At 44.0% G+C, this 17,605-nt stretch overlaps 1 protein-coding gene across 1 annotated transcript in view; it reads left to right on the top strand.

Moving 5' to 3' along the window:
• Positions 1-5,335: 5,335 nt before the first annotated feature.
• LOC308283037 (cytosolic endo-beta-N-acetylglucosaminidase-like) overlaps positions 5,336-17,605 on the top strand; it is a 48,211-nt gene continuing 35,941 nt past the window's right edge. Inside the window, exons 1-6 of the mRNA XM_080723422.1 lie at positions 5,336-5,473; positions 6,313-6,392; positions 12,293-12,494; positions 13,027-13,175; positions 14,765-14,919; positions 15,653-15,801. Coding sequence (XP_080579548.1) covers positions 5,412-5,473; positions 6,313-6,392; positions 12,293-12,494; positions 13,027-13,175; positions 14,765-14,919; positions 15,653-15,801 — 797 coding nt within the window. The 5' untranslated portion in view covers positions 5,336-5,411. The remainder of the gene's footprint in view (positions 5,474-6,312; positions 6,393-12,292; positions 12,495-13,026; positions 13,176-14,764; positions 14,920-15,652; positions 15,802-17,605) is intronic.

Genomic DNA, 17,605 nt, shown 5'->3' with positions numbered 1-17,605 from the left:
CCATGTGACTTTGTGATCTGCGCACTCAGATAGTCAGCATGAAATCCGATCACCGTGGATACGGCAGCCTCCGCCCACCAGTCCTCCACCCACAGCCCTGTGCAGTGCAGCCTGGCTGCTATTGGTGGATCCATGGACAGGGGCGTCACACCAAATTCTGGGCCCTGGGTACAAGGATTCACTGCGGGCCCCCGGCCCCCATGAATGTTAACTATTGAAAAATAGCAGATATACAAGCTCACAGCGCGGCACCAAGTGCCGCGCTGCGAGCTTGTAGATCTGCTATTTTTGAAAAATTGTGAAAATGTGTGCAAGAAAACCATGTTTCCATGTCAGTGATGCTCAAACTTTTTCATGTGAAGGACCCCCAAAATGATATGAATTTGGCCACGGACCCCCATCTCAAAATATTTAGTTCCAGGGACCCCCCCGGAAGAAAAATATTAGTTACAAATGTTCACTTAAAAAATACATATTCAAAGATTTGCACACGTACATTTTCACGACTTAAAAACAAAACAAAAATAGCAGATCTTGCTCACAGCGCGGCACTCGGTGCCGCGCTGTGAGGTTGTATATCTGCTATTTTTCAATAGCTAAAGTTACTAGGGCCCCTCCACCTTGGGCCCTGGTAACTCAGTCCCACTTTCCTACCCCTTGTGACGCCCCTGTCCATGGACGTCACGTGGCAGCAGCAGGGCTTTAATAGGACTGCCTGCCCTGCAGCCACTGTCTCTCTCCATGGACTGAAGAAGCAGACAGGTTATCTGAAGTGGAGCTGCACGACAGCAGCAGGGCCTCGGCGTGATCGAGCAGTGGTTCTCAACATGTGGGTCGGGGACCACCCCGGGGGTCCCCAACTTACAGATGATTAACTTAATGTGATTAACTTAATGTGCAACATTGTTTTCTCACTCAACAGTAAACAAAGCAACATAAAGTTTAAGTGGATGGATGTTATGCACATTTCTAAATGACTAAGGAATTTGTAATACCTCTAAAATGCCTCACTGGTTGTCAGTCAGTCAGTCAGTCAGTCAGTCAGTCTATCCGTCACACACCACGTCACACTTTTGCCCTACTCATACAGTATCTCTGCCACCGCTGCCCCCATCCATGCCATTTGTAGGTAGGCCTACCGGTATTAAAAATGTCTTAAAGATACTATAGGACCCCCAAAACGCTGCACACATTTAGAACCACTGCCGTAGACATAATTTGGCCCTAATTTGGAAAACTAATGGGGGACCCTGATATGCAGTTTATATCATATATTACAAATATTGGTGGTCCACAGTGTGATTGTAAAACAAGCATCAAACACAACCATTTTCAAATCTTAGTAGCCTATAATTTCTCCTCACTAAATGCTCATTTTAAGATGGCACCATTTTCTGTCAACTCACTCTGTCTCAAAGGAGAGCTGTGGACAACTCAGAAACCTGCCTGCGAGTGACATCATTGGTAGACATCCATCTGTGGTCATTTCAAAGCAAGAGAAGAGCAACGGCTTCAGCGTGCATCACTTCACTTTCCAGGAAGAGATAGCCTGTAGTTTCTGTTGCTTGGAATCCCCATCGATGATATCACTGGAAGACAGGTTTCTCAGCTGAATACACTCTACACAGCCCATCACCAATTAGAGTGAGTAGATGGATTGTGCAGGGGCGAAATTAGATCTTATTCTGCATGGGTTTTCAGATCAAAAGGGCCCTGTACTGCCGTGAGAGGGGCCCATAGATTAGGAGATTAGAGACCCCTGATATATTGGAAATGACAAAATACATATCGTCGTTGTCGGGTGGAAACCTTGGCTTGTCCAAAACTCTTCGTCTTGCATTTATCATTTAAAAAATGATTTAAACTAGTGAAAACAGCCGATCTACAAGTACACAACGCCTCGCACCGCGAGGCGTTGTGTGCTTGTAGATCTGCTGTTTTCACTACCTTGGTGCGACGGCCTTGTATGATGATTCAGGGCTTTAGTTTGCGAAAAAACTTACAAATTTGAAACTTGGAGATACAAGGTTTCTGCCCGACAATGACGATATAATAGCCTATGAATTTATAATACTGTCCCCAGTAGGGGGACCCTTGGGTTTATTAAACCCATCAACCCTATACAAATTAGCTTGTGGGATTGTGCCATAATGAGCATTGGTGAAGACCAATATAAGACGAGAAGGACGAATGTGTGAAAGTATGCTCCTTTATACCTTTTTTACAATTCAAGTAGGCCTACTGTAGCCTACTTAAGTACAATTTTGAGGTATTTGTACTTTTACTTCTCCACTAGATGCAAATATACATGAATAGGCCTACTCTACTACAATTATTTGAAAACTTAGTTATTAGTTACTTTGTAGACATTAACCACTTTAGCTATGTACATGGCCATTTGAAAATCTGCCAGCTCAATATGTGTTGCGATTGTGAGCTTGTAGATCTGCTATTTTCAAATGATTTCTTTTATACATTTTATACTTTATATTAGAAAACTTGTGAAATGGGAGATTCTGCATAATGTGTATAGGCTACTTTCTACTTTATAGCCTACTTTAAGTACATTTTGATACCGATGCCTTTGTATGCTTTTTACTCAAGCAAATCTGGAATTCCTGGACTTGTAGCCTACTTAATTGTAGCAGAGTATTTCTACATTGCAGTGTTGATACTTTTGCTTAAGTAAATAAGTTGAGTAGGCTACTTTCCACACTGTTTACAAGTGTAAAATGCAATCAAGGAACAGTGCTTCTGAACACATTATGACGCAATATTTTATGCTTTAAATATAAAAAAATAGCAGATATACAAGCTCACAGCGCGGCACCGAGTGCCGCGCTGCGAGCTTGTAGATCTGCTATTTTTGAAAAAGTCGTGAAAATGTGTGCAAATCTTTGAATACATGTATTTTCAAAGCGAACGTTTGTAACTCAAATTTTGCTTCTGGGTGGTCCCTGGAACTAAATATTTTGAGATGGGGGTCCGTGGCCAAATAAATATCATTTTGGGGGTCCTTCACATCAAAAGGTTTGAGCACCACTGACATAGTAGTCTCTCAAGAACAGACTAACTGAGCTCCAGTTAAGTGAAAAGGACCTTTTCTTTGACGATGGCTAACCAGATTGTTGACATATACAAACATCGGTTTTTCAAAAAATCTTAGAAGGATTCAAAAGACACTTATGTAATCGGGTCAAAAATCTAATTTTCACGATTTTTCAAAAATAGCAGATCTACAAGCTCGCAGCGCGGCACTCGGTGCCACGCTGTGAGCTTGTATATCTGCTATTTTCAATAGTTAAAGCATAAAATATTGCGTCATAATGTGTTCAGGCCTAAATGGGTTAAAGATTCTTGACAAGTCAGGAAATAGAAACTAGATAAACCGTTGAAAGATACTATAGGTGCATCCTAATCCTATACTAGGATATTATTTTCACTTTAGTTTGTTTTACTTTAAGAGAATTGAAGGTAGGCGTTTGTGAATGCAGAATAATTTTATTTCCTTTAATTTCTCTTTCCAAGGAAATGTGAATCAGAGAATACGTTGTATGATGGATGATATGAAAGTCACTGTTCGATGGAAAATTGACTTTGTTAAAATGTGTATTTTATTTTGTATATCCGATCATTGTCCTGTATCGTCTTGATGAATGTCATGTTTTTATATTGTGTGGACCCCCGGAGGATTAACTGTTATGTAGGCCAGTGGTTCTCAACCTGTGGTTCGGGACCCCCAGAGGGGTCCCCAAATTATTTTGGGGGGTCCCCAGATGTGAAGCTAAATGCTAACATTGTTTTCTCACTCAGCAGTAAACAAACCAGCATAATGTTTAAGTGTATATGAAGGTATCTGCACATTTCTAAAGTGACAATTTAAGGACTTTAAAGACATCTTTATTACCTCTGGTCAAACATTGGTCAAATTGTCAAATATTAGAGGCAGAAATTGTGAAAATAGCCGATCTACATGCTCACAACGCCTCGCAACGCGAGGCGTTGCGAGGCGTTGTGAGCATGTAGATCGGCTATTTTAGTTAAAATATGATTATTTTGGGGGTCGGGTCGCGGCCTGAAAAGGTTGAGGACCCCTGATGTATAGGCTACCAGCTGATGGGGATTTTAATAAACTCTAAAAGCCCAGTGTTTTTGATTGATTGATTGATTGATTGATTGATTGATTGAAAACTTTATTAGCCTAACCCAAGTCATAGGATAGGAAAAGGTGCATATAAGATGTACAGTTTCATGACAGTACAGTTACAGGTCAACTAAAACGATGAACCCAAGGCGTGTTTAAATTGAGGTCCTTAAAAAAGAGGGGGGGGGAAAAATCATATAACATTGAATGACAGACAGATAGAACATGTGTTGTTTGTTGTTCAACTCTATGAGAGTAAAATATAAAACACTCAAATTATTTTCTTCTTTTTTATTAATATAATCATCCATGAGAAGGACCAGTATGGGGAACACATCATTATAAACACATTGTATAACTTCTAAAAAAAACAATGTCATGGTTATGTTATGTTATGTTATGTTATGTTATGTTATGTTATGTTATGTTATGTTATGTTATGTGACATGGACATCACAATCACATTGGACGAACCAGATGCATTGATATAAGTGATTATAGCACAAGTGCTAATTCTCATCACTTGATTAATTTACAATAATCAAATCTAACACCCAATCAAGTACAATAAACATTAATAGTAATCTAAAACCCAATCAAGTTCAAAAGCAATAATAGCCTACTAATCTAAAACCCAGTCGGGTAGGCCTACAAACAATTAGGTTTCGGTTTATTGGCAGATAGGCTATATCATAAAATGTCATTATAGCCAGTTGGACCCAGGCCCTACATGCGACCGACTCAATAATTCAATAGGAAGAAGAGGTTGTGCGTTATTGCATTATTTAGCTGTATTTTATTTGTTTAAGTAGCGTGCGCCATCTGTTGTCAAAACTGTGCAATTTCTCCCCAGTGCTGAAATCCAGGCTCTGGCCTACCATTGGTTCAATTCACCCAAATGGGCGTCACAACAATTCTGCAGCCAATCAGGGTAGAGGATGAATACACTGTCACAAACGTGGACGTGGTCACAAGCAGAGGCGTCAATTGGGTATGGCAAGCTATGGCAGCTGCCATACCATGGCTACAGGGGGGAAATAATAGAATGTACTGTAATCGTGCCTGTTGCTAAGGTATGGCAATGACTGGTGTCTTGCACGCGCGCGAGGGCGCGCGTGCAAGACACCAGTCATGTTGCCATACCTTAGCTATTGCCGAACTGACGCCGCACTCACAAGCAGGAAGAGTTGAGTGTAGTGTTAGTTCCATTAGTTCATGTTACTTTCATGTAGCATTGTTGTAATATTGTAACAACAAAGCGGCCACAATGGAGCGAGGGGACACTGCTCCAGCAGCAGGGGCTGCAGGAGATGAAAGCGAGACAAGCAGGTAAATATTATATTGCACTGTTACATACTCAGACTCTTTGTATTCGTGTGATGCATGCATGAGTGCAGCAGAGAGGCTATGATCTAAAAGCTGCTAACAACATAGTTATAAACATGTACACTAGAATCCTCATTGTTGATTTAAAGGTGGTGCAAGTGGTATTTCTTTGATGAAATCTGTATTGGTTTATTATACCTCTAATATATTCTGATTGATTGATTGATTGATTGATTGATCGAATGAATCATTTATTAGAAGTTTGCATTAGAAAAAAGTACAGTTTCATGACAGCACAAACCAACTGGTACAAGGTCTACTAAAAGGAGATCCTAGAAAGCCAAGCCTTATTTCCACAGGAACCACACTTTATATGTATCTCATATAACATTGAAAGACAGACGGATAGAACATAGTACTTTATCTAGGATAACATCAATTTCAAAAGCAGAAAAAGCACAACATATACAATGGCAAAAAAAAGGGGGGTGGGAGCGTGGGGGCTTGGTCTATTTACAAGCAACTGCAATAGCATTGCTATAATAGGAAGTTCCCAGTATAGGGTAGTTCTTTAGAAAACAACATATTTGTTCAGATTGGGGTACCAATATTATCCAATACATACAGAGAATATACAGTATACAGAATGGAACCAACTGGAACCACCAGTGTCCATTTGGTTCCACTGGTAACACTTTCAGAGTTACAAATGGATCAATGAACCCTGAGAAGTTGACTGTGTTTTGATTTGTACCTCCAGTCACACTGAGCAACACCTTTTCCATGCAGTCATCTCCATGTACATGTAAATTAAAATACATATATTTGTTTCTCCCCCCCAGGTTGGAGTCTTGTTTGGATCATCCTATGGATTCCAATAGTGTTCACGAGGTCATCAAGTACACACCATCATCTCTGCCAGGTTAGGCTGACTTTATGACCACCATCAGGGGCGTCACAAGGGGAGGGGAGGGGGGGGGGGGGGGGGGGGGAGAAGTTAGAGTGGGAGTTACTAGGGCCCAAGGTTGGATGGGTCTGGAATTATTTTAAGTAGATATGCTATTTTTGAAAAGTCGTGAAAATGTGTGCAAATCTTTGAATATATACAGAGTGTATATATAGGAACTATATAGGAACTAAATATTTTTGAGATGGGGGGTCCGTAGCCAAATGCATATCATTTTGGGGGTCCTTAACATGAAGAAGCACCACTGACGCATTCGAAGACCATTTTCACGATTCTTCAAAAATAGCAGATCTACAAGCTCACAGCGCGGCACTCGGTGCCGCGCTGTGAGCTTGTATATCTGCTATTTTTCAATAGTTAAAGTACCCAGGGCCCAGAATTTGGTGCGACACCCCTGACCACTATATTGCGTGACATATACAGTGTACTGTATGTAGTACCACAGATATAAAAAGCTAGATACCTCCTCCGCCGCTGCAGTTCATTGGCGCGACTGGTCAAACACCTCTGGCGGAAGTGCATAACTGTGGAACTGCGGAAGGCACTCTGCCCCCTCCAATGGGAAAGAGGGAGTCCTGCCAGTCCTGCATCTGATTGGACTACCGAGCTTCCCATTCTAGTGACGCACAAGGAAGCGTCCTTCAGAATTCCCAAGAGCCCCGCCTCAGAATTCTGGAGGCTTGCGTAGAGTTATTGGGAGGCTTGCCAGGAGTCTTGGACCAGCACCCCCCAGCCGGAAAGAGGCGTCTACCTTTCTATGTCTGTGTGTAGTACACTCACTCTCAGTTTTATTTATGAAGGTAGGGGCGGAGCTATAGGCGATGCAGCCAATGCAGTCGCATTAGGGCCCGGGTGGGAGAGGGCCTGCCACCGCTCCGGAAAAAAAATAAAAAAAAATAAAAAAATAAACTTTTATTTTGAAAAAGTTTATTTATGCAAAATAGGCATCGATTATTTTATTAAATGAAAGATTATCAATATTTTATTTCGTTTAGTTTGATTACCTGTTTCACCCTCTATGCTGAATGTAGTCTCGCATGGCCAGACTCCGTGATTTGAGAAATGCTCCCATCAACAGTCTGGGGCACGGAAATAGAAACGATGAGTGCGAGATAAAGCGGATGTGATGCAACCGCTCCCTTGGTTTAGTAGCAATAACATGTCCTACTGGAAGTGTTATGTCTCCTTTCAATATTTCTGGGGGTGTTATTACGTCTTTCTCTGGTGTTGTTGGTGTTACCTCCATGATGTTTTCAAACGTTTTCTTAAAAAGGATCCCTGGCTAATAATCTATCTATAAATGCGAGAAGTCTCTGCGTGTGTGTGTGTGTTTGTAATCCGCGTATCTCGAGAACCGTTCGTCCCACCGGCTTCAGATTCGGCACGCGCGTTCCCCGCCGCGGCACGGAGTGCAGTGCCGGGTCTCGACCCGACCCGACGCGCGGTTTTCCCGAACCGGCGCGAAACGTTCGGAATCTCCTTATGCGGGGTTGATTGTTGACATCAGGCTGTTTCTGAGGAAATCGGCGAAAGCTCTGACTCATTGTGACATCACTTCATAAAAGGCTCTGACATCACGTACGCCACATGAGTCAACAAAAAATCTCTGTGAGTGTGTATGTATGTAGGTAATCCACGTATCTCGAGAACCGTTCGTCCCACGGGCACGCGCGTTCTCCATATGGGCATAAAATGAATGCCCCCATATGAGAACCGTTCGTCCCACGGGCACGCGCGTTCCGTCCCACGGGCACGCGCGTTCTCCATATATGGGCATAAAATGAATGCCCCCATATATGGGCATAAAATGGATAAAGGGACACAGACAGACAGATTCAGAGATCTCCGAGAACCGTTCGTCCCACGGGCACGCGCGTTCCGTCCCACGGGCACGCGCGTTCTCCATATATGGGCATAAAATGAATGCCCCCATATATGGCCACGGCACGGAGTGCAGTGCCGGGTCTCGACCCGACCCGACGCGCGGTTTTCCCAAACCGGCGCGAAACGTTCGGAATCTCCTTATGCGGGGTTGATTGTTGACATCAGGCTGTTTCTGAGGAAATCGGCGAAAGCTCTGACTCATTGTGACATCACTTCATAAAAGACATCACGTACGCCACATGAGTCAACAAAAAATCTCTGTGAGTGTGTATGTATGTAGGTAATCCACGTATCTCGAGAACCGTTCGTCCCACGGGCACGCGCGTTCTCCATATGGGCATAAAATGAATGCCCCCATATGAGAACCGTTCGTCCCACGGGCACGCGCGTTCCGTCCCACGGGCACGCGCGTTCTCCATATATGGGCATAAAATGAATGCCCCCATATATGGGCATAAAATGGATAAAGGGACACAGACAGACAGATTCAGAGATCTCCGAGAACCGTTCGTCCCACGGGCACGCGCGTTCCGTCCCACGGGCACGCGCGTTCTCCATATATGGGCATAAAATGAATGCCCCCATATATGGCCACGGCACGGAGTGCAGTGCCGGGTCTCGACCCGACCCGACGCGCGGTTTTCCCAAACCATGCGAGAAGTCTCTGCGTGTGTGTGTGTGTGTTTGTAATCCGCGTATCTCGAGAACCGTTCGTCCCACCGGCTTCAGATTCGGCACGCGCGTTCCCCGCCGCGGCACGGAGTGCAGTGCCGGGTCTCGACCCGACCCGACGCGCGGTTTTCCCGAACCGGCGCGAAACGTTCGGAATCTCCTTATGCGGGGTTGATTGTTGACATCAGGCTGTTTCTGAGGAAATCGGCGAAAGCTCTGACTCATTGTGACATCACTTCATAAAAGGCTCTGACATCACGTACGCCACATGAGTCAACAAAAAATCTCTGTGAGTGTGTATGTATGTAGGTAATCCACGTATCTCGAGAACCGTTCGTCCCACGGGCACGCGCGTTCTCCATATGGGCATAAAATGAATGCCCCCATATGAGAACCGTTCGTCCCACGGGCACGCGCGTTCCGTCCCACGGGCACGCGCGTTCTCCATATATGGGCATAAAATGAATGCCCCCATATATGGGCATAAAATGGATAAAGGGACACAGACAGACAGATTCAGAGATCTCCGAGAACCGTTCGTCCCACGGGCACGCGCGTTCCGTCCCACGGGCACGCGCGTTCTCCATATATGGGCATAAAATGAATGCCCCCATATATGGCCACGGCACGGAGTGCAGTGCCGGGTCTCGACCCGACCCGACGCGCGGTTTTCCCAAACCGGCGCGAAACGTTCGGAATCTCCTTATGCGGGGTTGATTGTTGACATCAGGCTGTTTCTGAGGAAATCGGCGAAAGCTCTGAATCATTGTGACATCACTTCATAAAAGACATCACGTACGCCACATGAGTCAACAAAAAATCTCTGTGAGTGTGTATGTATGTAGGTAATCCACGTATCTCGAGAACCGTTCGTCCCACGGGCACGCGCGTTCTCCATATGGGCATAAAATGAATGCCCCCATATGAGAACCGTTCGTCCCACGGGCACGCGCGTTCCGTCCCACGGGCACGCGCGTTCTCCATATATGGGCATAAAATGAATGCCCCCATATATGGGCATAAAATGGATAAAGGGACACAGACAGACAGATTCAGAGATCTCCGAGAACCGTTCGTCCCACGGGCACGCGCGTTCCGTCCCACGGGCACGCGCGTTCTCCATATATGGGCATAAAATGAATGCCCCCATATATGGCCACGGCACGGAGTGCAGTGCCGGGTCTCGACCCGACCCGACGCGCGGTTTTCCCAAACCGGGCGAAACGTTCGGAATCTCCTTATGCGGGGTTGATTGTTGACATCAGGCTGTTTCTGAGGAAATCGGCGAAAGCTCTGACTCATTGTGACATCACTTCATAAAAGGCTCTGACATCACGTACGCCACATGAGTCAACAAAAAATCTCTGTGAGTGTGTATGTATGTAGGTAATCCACGTATCTCGAGAACCGTTCGTCCCACGGGCACGCGCGTTCTCCATATGGGCATAAAATGAATGCCCCCATATGAGAACCGTTCGTCCCACGGGCACGCGCGTTCCGTCCCACGGGCACGCGCGTTCTCCATATATGGGCATAAAATGAATGCCCCCATATATGGGCATAAAATGGATAAAGGGACACAGACAGACAGATTCAGAGATCTCCGAGAACCGTTCGTCCCACGGGCACGCGCGTTCCGTCCCACGGGCACGCGCGTTCTCCATATATGGGCATAAAATGAATGCCCCCATATATGGGCATAAAATGGATAAAGGGACACAGACAGACAGATTCAGAGATCTCCATATATGGGCGTGAAATGGACGCAAATAGACAGATATCTCCATATATGGGCATATATGGGCAGACGTACGCCACATGAGTCAACAAAAAATCTCTGTGAGTGTGTATGTATGTAGGTAATCCGCGTATCTCGAGAACCGTTCGTCCCACGGGCACGCGCGTTCTCCATATATGGGCATAAAATGAATGCCCCCATATGAGAACCGTTCGTCCCACGGGCACGCGCGTTCTCCATATATGGGCATAAAATGAATGCCCCCATATATGGGCATAAAATGGATAAAGGGACACAGACAGACAGATTCAGAGATCTCATACGGCATAAAGGGACACAGACAGACACACAGACAGACGGATACAGAGATCTCCATAAATGGGCATAAAATGGACGCAAATGGCATATATGGGCATAAAATTTACGCAGAATCACAAAGATCTCCATATACGGGCATAAAGGGACACAGACAGACAGATTCAGAGATCTCCATATATGGGCGTGAAATGGACGCAAATAGACATATATCTCCATATATGGGCATATATGGGCATAAAATGGACCCAGAACTATATCTGCAGTGATCTCCATATATGGACATAAAATGGACGCTGACAGACAGACAGATAACAGATATCTCCATATATGGGCATAAATGGACACAGGCAAACAGATGGTCAAAACGGGTCCTATGACAACAGGTATAATGGGGTTTGCATTAAAGGGCGGGGCATTCATTCCCTATTTACGTTGTTCCGAGTTGGCCAGGTCGCCGACTAGACGCTGGGCCGCCCGAAGGGCGGCCCAGCTTCTAGTACATTATAATTGTCCTCTATAACTACAATGTAAAATTAAAAACACCTTAAATATTTTATTTCTTCTAGAAATAGCTAATGTTTCACTCAATATAATAGGGGAAATGCCTGTCGAAAGTTGATGATGTCATAAATGTCATGCGTGATCCATCCCTATATGGAATTTATGGCATGCATGTGCAAAAAACACACACACACACACACACACACACACACACACACACACACACACACACACACATTTGACATTTTGATTTGACGCTCATATTAACCATAGGAAGTATTATGTTTGTTTTTATTTGCACATGCATGCCATAAATTCCATAGGGATAGATCACACATGACATTATGACATCATCAACTTGTGACAGGCATTTCCCCTATTGAGTGAAACATTTCTAGAAGAAATAAAATATTTAAGGTGTTTTTAATTTTACATTGTAGTTATAGAGGACAAGTATAATGTATTAAGGCATATTTGTCGTATTAGCCAGGGATCCCTTTAAACTATACACCCATAACACGAATAGGCCGCTCGAATGACTTTGTCTGAGCTATTGTGCTTCTGTTATGTTTCCAATGGGACTACAGTTCAGTGCAGCTCTGGCTACTTCCGATACTCGCCGTTCGGGAGCTGCCGTTCCAGACTCTATATAGCATTCGGAGATTGTGGAATAGTTGTCTGGCTACGCGAGACTATGCTGAACGTGACCTGTGTCTGTCTTCCTGCCCACTACGTATCCCAGCCAAGCATTACGATGCCGACACCACAGAGCCAATCAGCAGTGGCCTTCAGACCTTGGAGGAGCTGTTGTCGTGGAAACGGAGCGAGGCCAACCCCTTCGACGTGGCCACCGTCCCGCTGGCCGAGCGGGACCCTCCGCTGGCCGCCTCCCCCCTCCGCACTCTGGTGTCACATGACATGATGGGAGGTTACCTTGACGACAGGTACAGTATATGAGCTAGTCTAATCGCGATTATTTTTCATGTTGAAACATTTTCAGATATTTTTTTAAAAGTCAAAAGTAATGGAAATGGCAGATCTGCAAGCTCACAACGCGTCGCATTGCGACGCGCTGTGAGCTTGTAGATCGTCTATTTCCACTATCAATGTTCTTTTTTAAGTATAAAGTTGTCAAGTTGCGAGGCGTTCTGAGCTTGTAGATCAACTATTTTTGGCAAAGAGCTTTGGTGTAGAGGGGGAAAAGAGCAGACTGAGAACAGAGTGAAAGTTCAAGTTTATTAAGTATTGACAGTTTAAGTGGTTAAATATCTGATAACACAAATTGACATGAATCCAAAATACACTGATGATTGTGCTGTCAAACAATGAAACTATATGGAATCTACAAAAAGATTGTGGGGGTCCCTGCTTCATCTCTCTCTCAACTAAGGGGTCCTTGACTCCTTGGGCTGAAAATGTTGAAGACCCTTGCTTTAGGTAGTTAATGCTGTCAACCATCCTTCCTGTGTTGTTAAGGTTCGCCCAGGGGACCCACTCGGAAGCTCCGTACGCCTTCTACCACTGGCAGTACATCGACATCTTCAACTACTTCACACACGTCATGGTGACCATTCCTCCCGCTGTGTGGACCAACGCTGCACATAAACATGGCGTCATCGTCCTGGGTGAGAGACACGTGTTTATGGAGACATCTAGAGAGTGTGTTTGGCCTGTAGTCGCTGTGATTAACAGTAGCGTTTTTGTCTATGACTGAACCTAACCTTAACCCTAACCCTAATCTCAGTAAAACTATGCCTAAACCTAACCTTAACCCTAACCCTAATCTCAGTAAAACTATGCCTGGAAGCCAATCAGACACTCTTAAGGTGTGTCTAGAACGTTGGCGGAATCCATTATAGCGCGTGAGCGACATGTGATTAAAAGGCTCTGTAGGGAGAAGAACAATACTTAAATCTGGGGGTTTCAGCATAGAATAACTTTGGTTTTGGGTCTGCATTGTACGCTGAACAATAGTAGTGATGGTCAGTTGTAGGTATTTGTGTTTGTGCATGTGAGTCTATTTATAGTATGTGTGTGTACGAATGCAGATTCACATAATGTGCTCAGTTGTAGCTAGAACAATAAGGGCAATTTGGGCAGCCCTTTTGACTGTTAGAAGACATGAAAAAAATAAGAGTTTGGTGGTGTCACGACCATGTAAATATGTAAATAAATCGACAGTTGAATGCTTGATGGCGGCTGCTTTAGTACTGCCTGCGTTAATCAGATGTAAGATCTGAATAGTACCAGTGTTGTAACTACATTAAGTACTATACTTAAAGGAGTAGTTCACCACTTTTCAACCTGTCTTCATATAATAGGTCCTCACTAATGTTCATGATAAAATATCACAATTTTTTTCTACTCAGTCCAAGTCTCCTAGGAGAGCTGTGGGAAGTTCAGAATCCATCGTCTTGTGACATCATCATTTTCCAAAAAAAGAATGTAATCAATATTTTTGAAAAAAATATTTAGATTTTTATTATCGCGAGAACAATGGCTTCCACTTTAAAATTGCAACTTTTCAGGAATAGAAAGCCTGCAGTTTCTATAAGCTGGATTGGCAATCGATGATGTCACAAGACGATGGGTTTCTGACCTGCCCACAGCCCTCCTCTGAGAAAAAAAAAAAAAAAAAAAAGCTATTTTTGAGTGAGGACCAATTATATGAACATAGGTTGAAAAGTGGTGGAGTGCCCCTTTAAGTACACTTTTGAGCTATTTGTACTTTACTTCAGTAATTCCAATTTGCAATACTTTTACTTCTACTCCATTACATCTCGGATCCACAAATTCAAAAAATGCTCACAATGCGTTGCGGTGCGACGCATTGTGAGCTTGTAGATCTGCTATTTTCAAAATATTTTTTTATATTTGATAACTTTCTGCACAATTTACTTTCGGTACTTTTAATACCATTTTGATACCAATACTTTTGTACTTTTACTCAAGTAAATGTTGCATACCGGACAGCTACTTGTAACAGAGTACATCTACATTACAGTATTGACTTTTACTTAAGTAAAGAATTTAAGTACTTTTACACCACTGAATAGTTCTATGTCTGCTGATGCAACATCATTTAGTCCTATTCAGTCAGTTAGCTCTCAGTTAGCATTGGTTGATCAGCGCCGGCGGTATGACAAACCGATGCTGTGATTCATCAGCAGATGAAACTGAAGCTGTGATTGGTTGTTTTGTTTTCTTTTCCCAGGGACCTTCATCACGGAGTGGACGGACGGGGCCAAAGTATGCGAGGCCTTCCTGAAAGACGAGGAGTCCTATCGGGCCGTGGCTGATAAACTGGTCCAGATAAGCCACTGTTACGGTTTTGATGGCTGGCTGGTTAACATAGAGAACACCCTGAGTGTGAGTTCCCCTCGGCTTCAGTGACTAGTTCCACTTCACTGATATGTTTCTAGGGCTGTCACAATTCTTTATGTTTATTTGTTTATTTGTTAGGATCCCCAATAGCTGTGCCCTAAAGCACAGTTAGTCTTCCTGGGGTCCATGACTGAGGATAATGTCACGATAAATGTAAATCTCAGCAACACAATTATTGTCTCCACCAGCCGAAGGCTGAGGGAGAGTATGTTTTCCCCTCCGTCCGTCCGTCCGTCCGTCCGTGCGTCCGTCTGTCCGTGCGTCCGTCCGTCCGTCCGTGCGTGCGTGCGTCCGTGCGTCCTCGCAGTTTGTGAGCAGCTAATCTCAGTCACCGTTGGCCCGATCGCTGCCAAACTGAGCACACACACTCCCTGGATGCCAATCTAGAACCTCTGCCCCACATTTTTCAAATCAGCCTCATGGTGGCGCTATAACAGGCCGATTTGTGTGGCCTGGTTGTCACCAGCTAATCTCCGGCGCCGTTGGCCCGATCGCTGCCAAACTGAGCACACACACTCCCTGGATGCTAATTCAGAACCTCTGCCCCACATTTTTAAATCAGCCTCATGGTGGCGCTATAACAGGCTGATTTGTGTGGCCTGGTGGAGACCTGTGCTCGGAAGAGCACTGCTTCTAGTTTGTGAGTGTTTTTTATCACGATAAACGATAATAACGATTATCGTCCCATCCCCCCCCCCCCCCCCCCCCCCCCCTCCAGGAGGTCGCGGTGAGGAACACGCCTCTGTTCTTGCGCTACCTGACAGACCAGCTTCATGAGAGGCTCCCTGGCAGCAAGGTGGTGTGGTACGACAGCGTGCTGGAGGGAGGGCAGCTCAAATGGCAGAACGAGCTCAACCAGAACAACAGGTGGGTGGCCAGAGAGGTTTAGCCCATTTAGACCAGGAACTATGTTATACTTTAGCTATTGAAAAATGGCAGATACACAAGCAATGCTAATGCTCTGCTATGAGAGCCGCTACTTTTTAAAAATTGTGAAAATGTGTGCAAAGCTTTGAATATATCATTTTCATTTGAAGCAAACCTCTGTAACTCAAATCTTTGCTACTGGGGGTCCCTGGAACAACATATTTTGAGGTGGGGGTCCGTGGCCAAATACCTCTAATTTTGGGGGGTCCTTGACAGTTTGAGAACCACTGATTTAGAAGAAGGATTGCACTGTCATGATTTTTCAAAAATAGCAGATCTACGGACCCCATAAAACTATGGTTTAGTGATGAGTCATCACTTTTCAAAGTTTTGTGGTGGCCGTTTCTCGGAAAGGATTGTTTTTCGTGCAAAACAAATGCTTGCATTGGATTCAGAATCCCGAAAAACACCTAGTTTGACCCCTCACATGCTACTTAAAGCATATTTATTTTTTGTATTATTTTACTCTATAGTAAAGTCTATGAGAGCAACTTTGATTGTCTCCCACAAGTTTCCCAAGACAAATCTGCGATGCCCCTATAGCCAAACATGTTCCATAATGGCATGTTCTAACTGTGTGCCAAATTTCATGCTTGTTTCATAAAGTGCACGATTTTTGCCTGAAACGCTCGGACTAATATGTCCGGGGCTAGTCTCGCAAACTGTTGGACCGATCAGCATCATATTTCTTGTGCATGCTGCCAGTAGTCACATTTTTCTTAAATAACATAACAGATCTGCAAGCTCTCAGCATGTCTCATTGTAACACGTGAGTGTGTGAATGTCCAGTTTTTTGCCATTTGCCACATGACAAAGTCTAGTTCTTGAGAAGGGTGTGTGTGTGTGTGTGTGTGTGTGTGTGTTCCATATATGCAGGCCTCCTCCCTGTTCCTCTTTATGGTGTCCTTATCTGCTAGCTCAAAACAATGAATGCTGTTCTTCCTCGCTAGTCTCGCACGGAACATGTTTATTCCAATCAAAGTGTTTATGAGTGACGTTTTGGAGCTGTGTGTCAGTAGACCGGTAGATTTAATCATTGTCTCTTGATGAAACGGTACAAAACCTGTCCATCCAGCCTTTTCAAATAGCTGTTATTATAATTGGAGCCTGGCAGATTTAACTCAACCAGAACAACAAGTGTGTTTGTGTGTAGGGCTGTCACGACATGATATTTTACATGACAATTAATTGTCACTCAAATAATTACTATTAACAATTGAATTGTGTTTTTGTCATTGACAATTACATTTCTGTTTGGCTTGTAGGCTTTGTTGCACATCACAGATATTACACATAACCTAAATATACAAAGAAATGACTGACATATTTGAATATCCAAAGAAATGACTGACATATTTGACAACTTAACTTAAAAAAGAACATTGATGGTGGAAATAGCCGATCTACAAGCTCACGCGTCGCATCGTGATTATGTCAGATAATTGCGATTAGACAATTATGTAATAATTGTGACAGGCCTATTTGTTTGGCAGAGGTTCAGGCAGATTAGAGGGGGCATGAAGGGGGCATTTCTTACTTTGGCCTCATCTTTTACTATGTCACATTCTATACATCAGTGGTTCTCAAAGTTGATTCCAGGGACTCTGTGGGTTCCTTTAGGGAGGCCTAAATTGACCCTTACAAGTCTTTCACTCAGACAGCGTACAAATGGAACCAAATGAACCCTAACAGGTCCATTGGTTCCATTTGTACGCTGTCAGTGTTAAAGGAGTAGTTCACCCCC

This window comes from Nannobrachium achirus (assembly GCF_963921795.1).
Source record: "Nannobrachium achirus genome assembly, chromosome: 4".
Taxonomy (NCBI): Eukaryota; Metazoa; Chordata; class Actinopteri; order Myctophiformes; family Myctophidae; genus Nannobrachium; species Nannobrachium achirus.
This window is presented reverse-complemented; position numbering and strand designations above follow the sequence as displayed.